This window comes from Oenanthe melanoleuca, chromosome Z, assembly GCF_029582105.1.
Source record: "Oenanthe melanoleuca isolate GR-GAL-2019-014 chromosome Z, OMel1.0, whole genome shotgun sequence".
NCBI classification, from domain to species: domain Eukaryota; kingdom Metazoa; phylum Chordata; class Aves; order Passeriformes; family Muscicapidae; genus Oenanthe; species Oenanthe melanoleuca.
In genome coordinates, this window is record NC_079362.1 from 32,042,798 (window position 1) to 32,060,516 (window position 17,719).

The window sequence follows — 17,719 nt, forward strand, 5'->3', positions numbered from 1 at the left end:
TTTTCACCCTGGTTCTTCAGGTGTGTGCAAGAGCCAGGACCCAAAGGTTTGCAGTTAGAGAAGCAGGAAGATATCTAGGACAATGTCTAGATGAAATTCTCAGTCATTAAAATCCTTAAGCAGTTAATCCAGTATCCCAAACAAAGGTAAAACTTTTACCTAACACAACTGAAGATTTGGCCTACACTGAATCAGGGGAGCTGTAGTGTCAGTACCAGAGTCCTCAAGAACACTTTGTGCTGGGATGCCTCCAGCAGCACACCAGAGCAGGGCTGCAAGTTCTCCTGCTGTTGTAGAGCATCTGGTGTTATTTATACAATATTTTCCCATGGGAAACACAAACACTTTCCCTGAACTTGGAGGAAGCTCTTCAAAATACTGTAAGATTTGGAAGACCAAAGCCAAGGAACTGTATGAAGCCATCCTGTGCTGACTTCTCTGAAGCAGAAGTGAGAAAAAGCTTGCACAGGCTCCCCACTCAATCAAGAGACCATGAAACTCCTGTCCTTGGTGACAGTAGGGTGGCTCATCCTATGTGACATCCCAGTGAGCCAGCTGAAAGGCAGAGGGGCTAACTCTACATTGGGTGCTCTCAAGACAGAAACAAGGCACAACATTCTCCCCACAAACCATGTCTCAGTGGGGTCTCTCCCTAAAACTATTACAAGTGACCAGTGTGACCATGCCTCTCCACCAGACATACTCAGCATAAGGCAGCCAAAATCTCAGTTTTAACCTGGGGAGAATGGGATAATGCTTGTTGTCTACATCAAGTAGCTCCTGCAAGCACTGATTTATTTGGAGCAAATTCAGCCAGATTTGACACGTAGTTGCAAACCCAATTTGAGGTTTGACAGCCTAACAATCCTAAAATACACATACATACTTTTCTCACATGGTGCTGTCTGGGGAATATGGAGGGAGTGGGATACACTGATAGTCTATAGAAATGAAGGTTTGAGTAAGATGCCAATCAGCCTCTAATGCTATGTGCTGCTAATGAACGCACTCAAAAAGCAAAGCAGGTCACACAAAAGCATATAAAATCTGCCATTAAAAAAAAAATATTTGCTAGAACAGTCTTGTAATGCATTTACCAGACTTGACTGTGCAGAAGTCAAGTGAGTGTATCTATTTTTGTCAAAGATTAATCTGAGTTCTGGCTGAAGCTAGTAATCCTGTTAATCTTATTAAGAACAAAGAGATTGAGAAATGCACAAGGCCAGCAACCTAAATCTTCCCTCAAACAGTAATAGGCCAGGATTGACATCACAGTTAATTGCAGACTAAACACTGTTACACATTTGGTCTTAATTGACAGGACTGTTCTCAAGATCCATGGATAAACCTTCCTAAATCTCTCCCTGTTTTCAGGGAGCATAGCCAACTGCTCCCCACATATTCATCTGTTCACATGCGACCTCTGCACACTCAAGAAAGATAAGTTTTGTGAAAAGGGAGAACATGTGGGCATCTGAGTGCTCCAGCAGGGATACTGCCAAGATCACTTCAGCAGACCCACTCCGTATCAACTCCCAAGCCCACCTCAGCTACATTTTGGGAGGAAGCTATCCACATTTGCCCAGTGGAGCAGAAGTGCACAACCCATGGAAGAGCTCCTCCACTCACACCTGCCCTCAATTCAAGCTGTCATGGACAGAGATGTCTTGAGCCAGAGATGGAGCTTAAGACATGTATGAAGCTCCCTGCTGTGACTATCCTTCATCCATCTAGTTCCTTTGAAACTGTTCACACGCCTTGGTGTCTGAGCATCTTTCATCCAGGCATGCTGGAAATGGATGATGCCTGGTAAGGATGTGCATATAGCTGCTAGGCTTGCTGGATTATAAGAATTTTATTGAGGAACCCAGTCTTTTCTCTATTATCAACAAAATACAAATAATTGTTCCTATCTTTCCTTTTTGCCTTGGGTCAGAAAAATAAACAGTTATCTTAAAAATATTTTCAGCCTCACCCTACTTGCAATCAATCTTTCAAATTATGCTCATACAAGTACAGCAGAGGCTCTCCAGTGGAATACAAACCCTCACAAAATCAAGCAGATGAAAACTAAAGCTAGGCTTTATTTTTCATCTGAATTTGTTGATGAAAACTAAAAACCAGTCTCCAGAGCCACTGCCATGAGTAAGAAACACTGTCAGTTGGGATGCAGGAGCCAACATGGATTCCCATGGATCCTGCAATCCAGTCTGGGCCAGAAGTACCTTCTCACCAGTATGGGACAGCAGCACAGTCCAGCTGTCTTTTACAACTTCTGCAGGCACATGCCTTTAAGGTGTCCAGACTGGTTGCAGTCTTTTTGTCCAAGTAAGAAGCTGGCAGCTACAGTCCCTGCTTTGGGTTCTGTATTGGCAATAAGTAGTGAGCTTTTGGGATCAGACATCTGGCACAGCACCAGAATCACAGCATCATTGTTATTCTGTCAGGACTTGAGAAGGTGCACAACAAAGCTTCACACAGGGGCACCCAACTCCTGAACAGCCAATTAAACCAAGGCCATGTCTCTGCCCTGCTCCACACTGCTTTCTTTTGACTGAGCTGCTCCAGAAAGCACTCAGCTCAGAGCTGCTGTGAGACACCTTGGGTGGCCACTGATGCCTGGCACCCCTCAGCCTGCTGACAGGGTTATGCTCCTCTGCAGCAACAGTGCCCTCAGCCAAAGCTGGAGGATGTAAGTGACACACAGGGCACCCGCCAACCAGCCCACCAGTTTAGCACTGCTTGTCAGAGGACAGCAGCACAGCCCAGTCTAGTGCACTGCCAGAGGTCAGCAGGATAAGCCAGTCACAAGAGCTGCCAGAGCAGTGCACACATTTCATTGCCCAGCTCACACTGTAGAACTGGCAGCCAGACACTTGCAAGGAGCCTCGTCAGGGCAGCAAGGACAGAAAACCCATCTTTGCCCCTGACATCTTCTATTTCTGCTATGTAATATGGTGAGCTAAGGGCATTTTTAATGGGAAAATCCAGCCAGCTGATAGGCATACAGAGTGCAAGAGATTTCAAAGCCCCACCACAGAGTCCAGGCTGTTTTAAACAAACTCCCCACCCTCCTGAGTGCAGAAGCAGCATATCACCACTGAATGCCACTTTCACTGAGGGAAGAACCCTGATATCCCCAGGGAGTTTAAAAGATCTTAATTAAACTGTAATTATTTCAATACATAGGCAAAGCCCTAGTTATTTTAGTTCCCACCAGCCAGTCCATTCCCCATCCCTAGCCCATTCTCCACGTCTAGACATGGAGTCTGCAGATTTGTTTACACACAGACTGGAAACAAAAACAAATCTAGGTCACAGACTCCAGCAGTCAAAGATGCAAATAGGATCAATTCAGTTTTTCCAGCTCCAGTTCATGTGCACTGCAAAATCCTGATATTCCCATCACCTGAGGAAAGAAGGCTGGTCCTAACAAATAAATCTGGAAGTTGCACCCATGGGGCAGCAGATGCAATCAGGTTACTGCAAGCAGTGTCCCATCCAACTTGTTCAGCAATAAAATCCTCTGCTCCTCTATCAGCTCCTTCATCAAGCAGCTGCTCTTTGCCTTGCTCAGCTCCAAATTTGGACCTAAACTACAGAATCTAATCTACTCTTTGCAGATTTTGTAATAGGTGCTCTTCCTTGCTTTTTCTTTCTTTGACATTCTCCATTCTCGTCAAAGATGAGCCTGAAGATCTTGTGAATGGAAACACTGCCAAATCTGGCCTCATCACTCCAGAAATTAAAGACAACAATTATAACTGACCAACCAAGTACAGCAAAACCCCCTTTTACTTAAAATGAGAACGGGAAAAAATCCAAGCCAATGAACAAATCATGTAACACTTGTTAACAAAGCAATGGTGTCTTTGCTTCCTATTTTCCCCACAAATACAGGCTTTTCCTAAATAATAACTTTGTATAAGGGGTTATCCAGGGTGGCCCTTTCACCCTGGTGGGTACACAGATGAAGCAGAAAAACGATGTTGCTGTTATGTCAGAAGGGCTGTATTTGCTAAGCAGCCATCTATAGCTCACACAGTCATGCTAGTGACCCAGAACCTGGAAGTGCTGCGAAAAACAAGAATTCCTCATCACCTTGTTGATTGCAAAGGTTATTTTTTGAATAGAAACATTAAAAAAACAGTCCTAATTAATACAAAATGATCAATGTAGAAAATTTTGCTTCATTTCCTGTCTGCAATGAGCTGTATTAGGGACTGGCTGAAAGACGAAAATGACAAGACTTTCAAGTTCTGGGTCTGAGATTTGGAGCCAGGACTTCATGAGCAGTCAGCCCTTATTGGCTCCTGGCTTCCTACTGCATCCCGAGCAGCTCTGAAGACTATGTCTGAATATAAAGCCATGTATTCAGATGCTCAGGTATGACAAGGTATGACCACGGGAAAGTCACATTCTCAAATCAAGAATAGAATCTTTCACCAAGTGTCCCAGTACTGGAGAAGACAAACTGGCCAGGGTCATGGCTAGGAAGTAGCAGTGGCTGGACAGTGCTTGCATATATAACCATGGCTCCACACAAAGGGTAGATACAAGTGTAAACTTCTGTTCAAGCTCAGACTAGTTTGTGAGGAGTACAGCCTGGACACCACCTTAGTGTACCAAACAAATGCCTGGCACAGTAAAAGGGCAAAAACTTGCTCATCTTCTGAGCCAATACTAAACTGATGTTCATGACACTACTGAAGCCAACAGCAAAGCTGCTTTGGCTGGAGCACTAAGGCCTCCAATACAGCAAACATGTAAGCACAGGCATAACTGGAAAGAAGCAATTGGGAAGGACTGACTCCATGCTGGAAGTCACAACACATAGCTACAAACCCAGGCACAGCCAGGAATGAGACCTATGCAAGGTACTGCAATAAGAGAGGTACTACCAGCAAGGAGGTGGAGGGGAGAACAAATCTGTAAGACAAACTAGGATGGACACTGCATGACAGAGGAGAAATAAGCACCATGGCCCTGGCATGGAGACAAACTAATCCTTCCATACTCCTGAAGTTGCACAGAATTTGGAACAAGAGAGGGGGATTGAAAAGGCAGTAAAGTATTTAAGAGATTGTGTACACATCATTGCGTACTGAACAGAAATGATATTTTTATGATTTGGCAGTGTGGGTAACCAGCTTGAGCTGAGCAAGAACAGAGAGATTTGGCAGGTAAAATAAGAGAGTCACAAACCAAAAGTGTTTGGTACAACAAGCCAAAGAAAAAGAGTCCCCTGACAGGCACTGTTGGCTGTTGCATGTGTTTTCTGATTGAGTTTTTCCCCGCCCCCTTTTTTAATGTTCTCTCTTTGCAAGGAGAAGGAAGTCGCTAATTTGAGTTATTCTGTACTTTGCAGTCTCTAAGCACTATGCCTAGGGAAACAACAATGAACTGTTCCAGACCTTCACCTGCGATAACATACACCAACAAGGCCTTGTTCAATAGAATGGATCAAAACAGGGACCCAGCTAGTAACAATGTAAAGTTTGAAAGTGGCTTGGGAGTCTGCCTTACCAGCCAGAATTTCGTTTGTGAAAGAGCAAACCTCATGCAAAAACAAACTAAAAACACTGAACTTGCTTCTCTGCTACATAAATAATTTCTCTGTAATTCTGCTGTAAGGAAAAAAGCATCTCCCTAGATGACATCCAGAGGGACCTGGACAAGCTTCATGGGAATCTTATGTAGTTTTACAAGACTAAGTGCCAGGTGTTGCACCAGGTGTTGCACCTGGGTCAGGACAGCCCCCATCACTGGCACAGCTGGGGATGAACAGATCAGAGCAGCCCTGGGAGAAGGACTTGGGGGTGCTGGGGATGAGAGGCTGCACATGACCCAGCCATGGACACTGCCAGCCCAGAAACCAAACGTGTCCTGGGCTGCATCCAGAGCAGCGTGGGCAGCAGGGGAGGGAGGGGATTCTGTCCCTCTGCTCTGCTCTGTGAGACCCCAGCTGGAAGCCTGCACCCAGCTCTGGGGTCCCAGCACCATGGATGTGTTGAAGTCGGTCCAGAGGAGGCCACCAAGATGAATTAGAAGAAAGGAGCACCTCTCCTACAGGAAAAGGCTGAAACAACTGAGATTGTTCAGCCTGGAAAAGAGAAGGCTTTGGAGTGACTTACAATGCACCTTCCAGTATGGAAAGGAGACAAGAATGATTTTTCACAAGGGACAAGGGGGAATGGCTTCAGAGTGAAGGAGAGTGAGTTTACATAAGATATTAGGAAGAAATTCTTTACTGTGAGACTGGTAAGGCAGAGGCTGTCCAGAGAAGCTTGGGTGCCCCATCCCTGGAAGCATTCAAGGCCAGTTTGGATGTGGCTCTGTGCAACCTGGTCTAATTGAAACGTGTCCCTGCCCATGGCATGGGGGATGGAACTAAGCGATCTTTGAGGTCTCTTCCAACTCAGGCCATTCTGTGATTCTGTGATATTCCTTGTACAGTGTTAGACTATTCCTTATGGGTTTTTCCCGACTTTCCCCAAGAGAAATTTCTGAGTCATACCTGTGCATTTGCTTGTTTAAAAAGCAATCACAGCAGTGTCCCAATACTGCGGGTTTCCAAACAGCAGAAAATAATTTTCTAAGAGCCTATTTCAAACTCTTTGTTTGTTTTCTATTAAACACGTAATTAACTCTACTGCCTGAACAAATTGACAAGAAAGCTCTAAAATCAAAGACTTACACAACTGCCAACCATGAAAGCTCACAAGTCAGTTTCTGAAACAGCCATGAAATTGGCTTAGAAGCACAAAAATCATCTGCCTCTGGTTTTCCTTTTCCTTGGGCTGCCTGTACGGGAAATCTAGTAATGGGAAGCAGTGGAGGTGTGAGTTTGCAGTGCAGCAGCTGCTCCAGACCTGCTCCCTCAAGGGAAATGAGCAGGCATGGGAGGAGCTGCAGCCTTCCTGATGCAAATGCACGCCTCCACTCACCGTGGGGCAACCATGGGGTATGAATTTCCCAACCAGAGGCACGTTTCTCCTGCAGTTTTTGTCTTCTCAGAAAGCTGGGCAATTCTGGATGTTGCAGCTCTGTGTCCCTTGCCCATGCAGCTTCTTGGATCACTTGGTATTTATCCCATCTGCAGAACAGCACAAAACCAGCTGCTTTTTAAAGAAAGCTGTGAAGGCCTAAGAGTCAATATTTACATGAGCTTAGCAGGGACATGATTTGCAACCAACATTTCTCAGTCTCCCTACCACTTTCTTATAAGGCAGTGGAGAAAAACGCCCATGCCTCCACGCCTATCATGATAAACTATAGGGGCAACACCAGCAAAAGAAAAACATGGGCAATAATGTATATAAATCCTTAACCAGGTAAGACGTGGAAAAGGAGGGACTTCCCAGCCTATTCCCAGGTTAACTGCAACCAAACAGCAACAGCATAAGGATTCACAGCACCATGTTAAGCAAAAGACTGGAGATGCAAATGAGCTTGCCCAGTTCCAAACAATGGAAAAGAAGTGTAGAAGCCCTGCCTGCAGTCAGGGACTGCTCAAGTGATGCAGCCTGGGCTGTTGTGCTATTCCATGCACCATACTCTCCCCATCAACGCTGTCTGGGGTAGCAGCACTTCAGATACTTCTGAAGTTCTGAGCTGCTGTCCCTGCCCTGCAGGCGCCTTCTGCTCTTTCCCTTCCAAACCATGCGTGAGTGACAGGCTTCAGGATGCAAGGGAGAGGGTCAGGCATCAGTCAAAATTCCCCAGCCCCATGACTAAAGATCCTCCCATCTTGTGCTACTAGGACATACTGTGAAATGCACGTTTTGATTATTCCTAAGCAAATGCCATTTCCACTCCCCAAGTACTGCCCTGCAGAGAAGGTACCCCAAATCAGAGAGAATGTTATGCCTGTGATCCTACTGGGCAGAGACAACAGATACTGCTGCCTGGTGTATTTTATTCAGAGAGGAGCACCTCATCCAACACATGGACAACACAGAGGTCATCCTGCTGCATGAGCAACAGTGCTGTACTCCAATAGGTTTGCAAACACAAAGACATTTGCACAAGGCATTTGTACTAGTCTGTGAAGCTCCCTGAAGAAAGCTGAGCTGTACTGACTCTCACATGGTAACAAAGGAAGGGAAAAAAAAGCCCCAACAAACAAAAAATAGTGTGGATGATGAGCCCCTGTTTCTGAGGGCACAAAAATTCTCATTGTGATGCTTTCCAATCAGCAATTACTTCTCAGCACTACTCACAGTAACCCTGCTTTCCCCAAGCAATCACTTCTTTAACTTGCTATTACAAAAACAAGTTTGGACACTGAGCCCCAGCCTGTCCTGAGCTCCTGCAGGGCAGCCCAGTCAGAGTCAGAGAGCACACATCCAAAAGGTCTGGTGTCTCTGAGGGTAGGACACGCCCAAGGCTGCCCAAGGAAGAGAACAGGGGTTTCCCAGGCCAGGCCTAGGTCAATTGATCTCTGGCCTGATGTCCTGTGCCAGCAAATTCTTCTGAGGATGCAGGCAAAGGCGCAGGCTGCAGGGAGCAGACACTAGTCTCTGGGTATACAGCACTGACCCCGCGCCCCAGCCCATGCTGCTGCTGCGATACCCAGCTCAGCAGCTAGCCTGGCACCTGCACACCACTGCGCCTCACCTGGGAGAAGTTCAGCCCATTGAGCGGGTGGCACTGCTCCTCCACCTTCTCCACAGCGCCCGTTTGCTTCCTGAGCCGCTCCGCTTCCTGGGCCAGGAACAGGTCCAGGACGGGCACGCCTCGTGACTTGATGTCCACCTCTGTCAGGGAGTTCACCATCAGCATCACCCAGACCGGCCTCTTCTGCTCCCAGTTGCCAGCAATGGCATTGAAGAGGTAGTCTGCATACAGCCCTTTGCCCCGCTGGTCTGGGGTCATCCAGGATGGCATCATGAGCTTGACGTACTCCAGGTGCCGCTTCAGCCGGCGGTAGATGTCACGGGGCAGCACATCCTGGAGGTTCTTCCCCTGTGGCAGGAGCTGGCAGCTGGTGAGAGCTGAGATGGTGTAGGGGTCAGTGAGATCCAGCTCAAAGTATACGATGTGGCTCTGCTGGAAGGCTTTCTTGGAGTTCTCTGGGATGAAATCCCAGACACGCGTGTACGGGACATGGATGGTGCCAAAGAAATAGGATGGGGGATCTCTCTTGATTGTCCACAGGAAGGAGTTGAGCTCATTTTGCTGGGAGAGAGGGAGACACAGCTGAGTAAGTACATGCATTTATGGCAGGCCACTGCAGCAGAGGGCTTAAGGAAAACACGGTGCCAAGCCAGCAGGTCACCTGGCTCAGCAGCTTGCCAGCATGGACTTTTCCTAAAGTTGCTCACATAAAGTCCTCTTTGACTGCATTTCTCAGGTCCTGAGGTAAAAATTCCAGTTTCATTAAATAAAAACATAAGAATACTGGCTTGGGTTTTCTCCTCCTAAAAGGTAACACTGTCTTCTCAACAGTAATATTACCTGATACACCATCTGGGCATCTACCAAAAGCAGTAGCAGAGCACAGCCATCATTCAAGCACAACACTTACCCAACTTCTGCCTTTCATCAAGTCAAAAATTGGCATCACTTTGCTGAAGCAAAGCAGGACAACAGGATTTCTATCACTTTCACCTCTCACTTCAGCACAGCAATGCACTTTTCATCAAAGAAACTGCTGTAACTCTTAACTTCTGTAAGTCAGAAGGTGGTGCAGCATCACAGGTGAACTTCCCACTTTGGGTATGCTGAGTTTGGTTGGGGTGGAGTTCATTTTCTTCACAGTGGCTGGTATGGGGCTGAGTTTTGGATTTGTGCTGAAAATGGTGCTGATAACATGGAGATGTTTTTGTTATTGCTGAGAAGCACTTGCACAGAGCCAGGGCCTTTTCTCTCTGTCGTATGACTGGGAGCATGTATGCTGAGGGTGCACAAGATACTGGGAGGAGATACAGCCAGGAGAACTGACCCTAACTGACCAAAGCAATATTCCATATGGCATCGTGCTCTGCACAAAAAGCCAGGGAGGGCAGGGGAAGAGGAGAGGGGACATTCAGAATGATGGGGTTTGTCTTCTCAAGTCACTGCTACACGTGATGGAGCCTGCTTTCCTGGGGATGGCTGAACACCTGCCTGCCCCAGGAAGTGGTGAATGAACTCCTTGTTTTGCTTTGCTTGTGTGCATGACTTTTGCTTTAGCTATTAAGTTGTCATTATCTGAACCCATCACTTTTACCCTTCCAATGCTCTCTTGCAACCTCTCTTGCATGGAATGGGAATTTAATGAGTGCGGTGCTTGGTTGACAGCTGGGGTTATACCACAACAGCATGACACCAAGAAAATGAGTAGCACAAAACACAGCTGGCAGGCAGACTTGCTGGAGCAGGCAGAAAAAAAGTTTTGCACATGGCAGACAGACACTCAGTAAAGACTCCTCACAGTGCAGTACTCCTTCCTGAGTAGCAGGGAAGAGCATGCAATACCTTGGAAAAAAAGCAAAAAAACATTTCTGCAGGACAAACTTGGCCTGTGGTTTCAGGGTATACACTTGTAAACACAGAGGAATAAACAAAAAAAAAAGCATATTTTTTAAAGCCAGCTTTTAAAATCTCTCAAAACCCACAGCCATCAGGAAGTTAGAATCAGATTTAATTTTTTTCTGCTGGAAAATACACCTCACAGCACCACCTGAGATACTTCAATACAGGGTTGTGGTGTTCCCACAGGACAGAAGAGCAGATGAGACAACACAGATCCTGCCTGAATCCTTCCAACTCACTTCACACCAACAGCAGGCACAACCTTCATCACCCACAGTCCCCCACTGGTCCAGCAGTACTTACTGGGACAATGGACACAAGGGGTGCCTGTCTGCACAGACAGGAAGAGGCAGCCTTTGCATGCCTAAGTAAGAGAACAGGCTTCCAGATGCACTCAGACATCTGGTCAATCCTGAGCCAGCAGATAACTCTAGCCTCAGCACTGGAGCTAACTGTGCCTGTGTGCTGATCTGAGACGCCTGCCTGACTGCCAAAAGCAGAACAGGCTGCTTGGAGGAATTTACTGGAAGCACATTGCCTATAAATTTCTGACACTAAAGACTCAGGGTCAGAAAGGTTAATCTTAAAGACTGCCCTGCAATGGCTCATCCCCCACAACCTTCTCCATCAGCTCTGTACATCAAAACCAGGCCACAGATCAGGCAGCACTTCAGCAAAGTGCTACCACCAGCCCACTTCACCTGCATGGACTATAAAATACAGAATATCCTGAGCTGAAAAGGACACACAGGGATCACTGAAGTTCAATTCTCAGAGCTGCATGGGAGAACCTCAAGACCTGCACCAAGTGCCCAAGAGCATCGTACAAATCAAATATATTCCAAAGGACTGTTCCGCAGCATATCAAGAGTTCAAAGGATACCTCAGATGATGGCAACACCATTCTACAACTCCAAATCTTATAGGATAGTCCTGGAATGCAGACCTGAATTGCAGAGCGCAGAAACTGTCCTTGAGACTATAGGAAAAAGGGATAACAAACATGAAGAGCACCAGGGGATACGAAAGATACAGGGCAACAGGTGAATACAAATCTAACAGAGACCTGGGAAGAACACAGGAGAATGAATACGCAAAGTAAAACAAGAGGGAAAATAAGACAGGGCTCTCCCTGGACATTAGTCAGAAGGGGAAAATAAAAGGGCATGCCACTGTGGTGAGAAATGAACTGGAAGTAGTGGTCAGGCAGCAAGGAGGAATGAGCACAAGTGCTGCTTCCTATCTACTGCAAGTATAAAGACAGAGGGGGTACCTGGGACAGGCATGAGGTTAGGAGGTCAATACTCCTACTCTTCAAGCAAGTCTGATCATGTATGTGGGAGTGCACAAAACCAGCTATGACTGCACGGAATTGTACAGAACAAGTGGTCACCAGCCAACCTTTCAGCTCCTCAATAAATACAGCAAGAAGGCTCAAGCCCAGGAAGACTGGTAACAGACTTTAACATGATCATTAGCATTGCTCTGCACTAGTGCAGACAGAAAAGACAGACTAGTGCCCATCAGAAAAGCTTTTGGCCTTACACTTTTTTTTTTTCCTCTGCTTGTCCCCACAACTTTCATAATCTATACTGAAAGCAGAGTAATACTGCCAGCTATCAGTGGTAGTTCTGAAGAAATAAAACAGGCCATTAGGCACAGAGTACATGAAGTCTTCCTTTAGAGAGCCTGTAGCACAGGCAGAAGGAAAGCAGGCTGAGACACAGCAAAGATTTTCACACAGTTCTCAAGACCCTGCCATTACAAAGCAAAGCAGCTGAGTACTCTTGCTGGCACTTGCATGTCAAAAGGAGTAGTCACAAACTTGAGAAATCACCCTAAGAACCACTCAGAATTTCCTTCACAGAAAGCCTGGAGCCAGCACAAGCATATAGAGCAACTTCAGTTTCCCGCCACTGATGGGAACCTTGCCGGACCCTGCAGAATCCCTCCGTGGGATATCAGACACCAGTATTTGTTATCACCAAGTGATGGTATATGGGGAGCTCACAAACCTCTAAAAGGTGGCACTACAGCTGCTCCGGACATGCTAGTGCCTCACACTCCTTTGGCATCTCCTTTTCCTTCCAAAGCGGAGTCTGGAATCCCAGCACTGCTCTGCCTCTGTCCAACAGCCAGTTGTTGTGCCAACAGCCTCCTGTCACTGCTCTGTGAGAGTGGGGAAGGGACAAAGCCCCTGGTGTGCCTCAGCAGGGCTGTGTTCCCCTGCTGTATCTTCAGACACTCCCATCTCCCTGCCCTGGAGCTCTCGCATGTCTCAGTGCTGCTTCAGAGAGAGAAAAGCAAGGATATAATCTCACCCCAAAGCCATAAAAGGGAAGCTGTTGACGAGTGCTCTAGGCAGCCATGAAATAGCACAGCAGCAGCACTGAGGCTTGTTCAGCATCACACCACACACCGTCACTGCGGCACCTCACTTCCCTGAGAGCATGCAGTAGATAAAAGTGCTACAGCCCAGTTTTCCTTTGCAGTAAGATCCTTTAAAACAGCTGTTGCAACAAAAGGAAAAGGTGCTTTAAAACAAACAAATTACATCAAACTGTTGTGCTGGAGGTTTATGGCAGCTGGGCTGTACAGAGTGAGGAATTTCAGTTCCAGTAGTGTAACAACAAAAAGGTTCATGAATAGATCAGGATGATCATAGATGCATATTTCTGCCTCCACTCTACAATTGACAGGTGGTACTCAATGTGTTACCCATCACAAGAAAAACCCTTTTCACTGAAAAGGTGAAAGAACAGCAGTCTCACAAGAGAATACAGGTCTCCCAACTTGCTGCCAAACAAAGGTTCAAGGAACCATCAGATCAAGGTATTGCTGAATGCTCAGCACTATGGCATGGTGCCTTCTCCTCTACCTTAGCTCCCCAGGTGAAAAAGCTGACACTGTCACAGAGAATGCACTGGGATTTGTGGGATACACTCCCTACCTACAAGACTTGGAAAGCCACCTTCTCAACCAAGGCTGCACAGGGGACAAACTTCACTGTGCATTGAGGTGCAATGGGGACTCATAGGGACAGACAACATTTCCTCAATGTGACAGGACAAGGGTGTCAGCCACTGCAAAATTTCTGGAAAAGCATGGTGCACATCAACAGTATTTCCTTGGGAGCTGAAGTTCTTTCTTTTTGATTAGAAAACCCCAAGCCTCAGATTTTATTCCTTTTGACTAGCACCAGCAGCTTGCTTTTCCAGCACTGCTTATAGATCTATTATAGGATGCAACCTGTAGTCTTCAAATACAGAAATACTACTGCGTTCATCAGATATCATACATCACTTCAAGTGAAACAGCAATTGATTCTTCTGAAAGAGAAGTGCCAAAGAAAATCAGAGAAAGTGTCTGTTTTCTTCAGGGAAACTAGCTCAAATTGGGCTGAATTATGTACTAACAAGAATAAAATTGGCAAGCATCCAGAAAACAACTCAAAGACACCAGGAGGAACAAAAAATTCATCTACTGACAGCACTCGAAACATCTAGAGGAGCTTGGGAGTATAAAAAATTAAACAGAAAAATAAAGACAGAAGTCTGTGGTGATGCGGGGAATGAAGGCTCAGACGGAAAGGAAAACTACTGTCTAGAGACTGAAGAACTGGATGGGAATTCCACATATGGTCAATCTTCACTTGGCCTGCTTCCTTCTACATGAGTTCTGCTTCCTTCTGTCTTCTGTCTCCTCTATGCAGGCTATGCATTTCAAAGCACAAGGTGTATATACCTCACTGCGCAGGCAGGTGCCCTCTGTGGCTTCACTGTCTCTCAGGATCCCTAATATTCACCACAGCCACACCCTCCAAACCTCAGCTCAGAACTGCACTGTTTCTCAATCCACAATATTCTCATGCTTTATCTTTCTTGCTTGCTACAGAAGCCAAAGAACATGGCATGCAGTATTTCACCCAGGCAGACAGCCCTATAACCCTCCCTATATGGCTTCCTCCCTCTCTCTTATCTATCCTGGCATCCTATCTTGTCATGTTCCTTTATACCTAATTGAGGCAAAGATTTTACTCACCATGTTTCATGGCCATGCAACTATGGCAACACACACAAAAATTCTAGCCACATTTTTAATAGCACTTATCTTGAGCTTTTACCCAGCTGCATTATGGACACTCTCAAACTCTGCTTAAGATTTAAAGCAGAGCTCACTTGGGGATAAACACTGCACTGGCTACAGCTGCTAAAAAAAAAAAAAAAAAAAAAAAAACAAACCAAAAAAAACCACATCCAAAGTGCCAGAAATGAAAAATAAAGTTTTTAACTAAAAAGTCACAGGTTAAGAGCAGACAAATTACTTGCTCTGCTTGCTGAAGGGCATATATGGGGAGAGGTAGCCATATAGATTAACTGGCCCTCTATCAGGAAAAGCACATCATAAAATACTAACCAACTACAACTACAAGCATTCCACAATTAATCCCTGATTTCTGGCTTTGATTTTTCCAATACACTCCAAGGTTAAGCAAAAAGAGAGCAGTACCAGACCACATTACTTAGTATCTGGAATACAACCCAAAAATATTCCAGCATACTTATTTTAAATTAACTGTTTTCAATGTCTTTGGCTTTTTTTTTTTTTTTTTTTTTTTTTGTCAATGGCTTTTTTTTGGCGAGTGATAAGACACATTATTGGTTGTAGCTTTAATTATAATTTGGAATCATGATGAAAAAACCTTCTGAAGTACTGTAGGTTCATTCCTTAAAACAGCAGTTTTTCAGGCAACAACACACATACTTTTTTCCAGGAAGAGACTGAGGCAACTTGACAAAAAGAAGAACGTTAGACCTGTCTAAGAGGTAAGAAAAGGAATCCTATAAAGAACTAAAGTAAATTAAAAAGCCATTCACGGTGATGCAGGAACAAGACAGTGTATTTTTCCTGCTCATGTAAATATTCATAAGGATAAATTCAACAGTTTTGCAAATAAGGCAGATGCTGCCATTCTTAGACAGTGTGGTTATTATCACTATCCTAACGACCCTCGGAAACGGCCTGCCTATTCCAGAACTACAGGTGGTCTCACATTTTAATGACAGCGTAATCAGCAGATAATTACCTACCATTAACACATTTCACCTCCAGTCTTGCTAGCAACTAGCAGAAGTCCAGTCAATTGCTCCTGAAAGAAGCTTCCTGCATGTCCCACCCAATCTGTGAAGTTATCCATTTCCACAAGTGTGACTTCTGCTCAGGAGCTGTCCCCTTTATCCTTGTTCTCACTAGCTCCATGCATTAGTTTCGTACCAGCCCAGAGGCGTTTGCACATCATGCCCTCAAGGAGAAGAGGGCACCCACTCCAAAGGCTTGGCCTGACTTTATGGCAGTGTCACAGCTGGCCACCTACAAATCCAGCTGACAAACTGGTTCCAAGCAAATTGTAAAGACACCATCCCACAAGGCCGGGCTAGGCTCTGCTTAACTCAAGCTCATGCAGACACCCCCAGTGAAGAATATGTAGCTTGACATGTGGCTGATTCCATAATGCCCTAAATTCTAGAAGACATTCTGGGGAGCCAGCATGCTCACAGAGGCAGGAAGGCCCCAAAAACAAGGGCTACACGTAGGTACATCAGCAGGTGAGAGAGCGGAGTGAAGTCACAGAGCAGACCTTCTTCAGTCGCAAAACTCTCACACCTACCCCGCAGTGAGCCTGCTGTGGCTCTGGCACCTCCCCAGTGCAGCAGGTCTGCACTTACTTCTAAGGGCTTCCAGTTTCCTTAAGAGCTGTGCTGGTGGAGTAAACCCTGCCTGGAGGGAAGGTGAAGTGATGGTACACATATCCCAGAGGCACGTCAGATCCAAGGAGATGCCTACAGACAGCACGGATAGCCTGTTAACACAAAGTAAGTTCAAGGAGGCTTTTCCTACATGATTTTTGGTACTTTTATCTCAGAAGATTCAACGAGAACGACTTTTCCTGATTTTTCACAGAAATGACGGACACTGTCTACACAAGCTTCACGCTGGCCACAGCATCGCCCCTAACGTGCAGCACGGATCTCCGCTGTGCTAACCACCCACCGGAGCTAAGTCAGCACACGCTGCTCCTGGCCACTACAGTCAGGCTGCTAATATAAAGCGTAGCCGCGTTTTCACGCCAAATGGCCATTTGCTGGTCCGAACCTGTTCCAGCACGCCCGGCGTTCTGAAGCGGGACTAGGGGATGGTGAAGATGAAGTGGGATGGTGCCACCAAGTCACTCCCGGCCAGTGTGTCTTCGGGCGAGCAGCGCAGCTCGTCCCACTCAGCGCAGGCAAGATCTTGCCGGGGTTCACCCGGGATCCTCCGCCCCCGTCACGCTCTTCGTCAGCACCGGGGATGTCAGCGGTCCCGGCATCCCGCCGCACACCGCCGGGAAGCGGCTGCCGAGCGCCCGCCGCCCCAGCCGGACAGAGCGGAACGAGCCGCGGCCGGGCGGCCCCGCACGCAGCCCGAGGGGACCAGACCCGAGCGGGACGGACGGCAGAGCACCCCAAGGCAGAGGGGCACCCCAAGGCAGAGGGGCACCCCAAGGCAGAGGGGCACCCCAAGGCAGAGGGGCACCCCAAGGCAGGGGGCACTCCGGGCGGCGCTTACCTTTCTGCGGAGCGGGCAGGCGGCGGCGCGGCCGTGCGGGGCAGTGGCCAGCAGGAGGAGGGAGCCCTGCAGCAGCAGCAGCGGCGGCGGCAGCAGGCGGCACAGCCCGCCGGGGCGCACCATGCCCGCGCTGCGCGCAGCCTGCGCACCGCGTCCCCCTGCGCTTTCTGTTCTCTGCCTCCACCTTTCCTTCCCTGCTTCCGCACTTCGGGTTTTACCTATCTTTTTTTTTACTCCTTTTGCCTTTTTTTTTTTTTTTTTTCCCTTCCTCCTCCCTGCTACTTTTTGGTCTTGGCCGTCCGACCCAGTCCCAGCGCTCCCGCACAGCGGCCCCGTCCCCCGGCCAAGCCCTGCAGTGGCTGCCCCCTCCTCTTTAAAGGTCCCAGCGGGGCGGGGGGAGGAAGGGGAGGGCGCGGGGCCCGTCGCAGCGGGGGCGGGCGCTGGGGCGGCCTCGGGGGGTCCCGCAGCCTCTGGCCGGACCGGGCCGGACCGGGCCGGGATCTCTGCTGGCCCCGAGGGCTGGGCCGGCGGTGCCCCGTCCCGCAGCCCCCGGCGAGCCGCGCTCTGTCCGCCCTGGGCTGCCCGCCTGGGTCCC

At 47.4% G+C, this 17,719-nt stretch overlaps 1 protein-coding gene across 2 annotated transcripts in view; it reads right to left on the reverse strand.

Annotated features, from left to right (window-relative positions):
• The window catches only part of TRABD2A (TraB domain containing 2A), a 75,986-nt gene extending 58,493 nt beyond the window's left edge, over positions 1-17,493 (reverse strand). The window contains exons 1-2 of one of the 2 annotated variants that reach the window (XM_056513790.1): positions 17,125-17,493; positions 8,620-9,180 (exon numbers count right to left, since the gene is read on the reverse strand). In XM_056513790.1, the coding sequence (XP_056369765.1) occupies positions 8,620-9,180; positions 17,125-17,247 (684 nt within the window). In that variant the 5' untranslated portion in view covers positions 17,248-17,493. The remainder of the gene's footprint in view (positions 1-8,619; positions 9,181-17,124) is intronic. The other variant, XM_056513791.1, reaches the window with a different exon arrangement.
• Between the last annotated feature and the right edge of the window lie 226 nt (positions 17,494-17,719).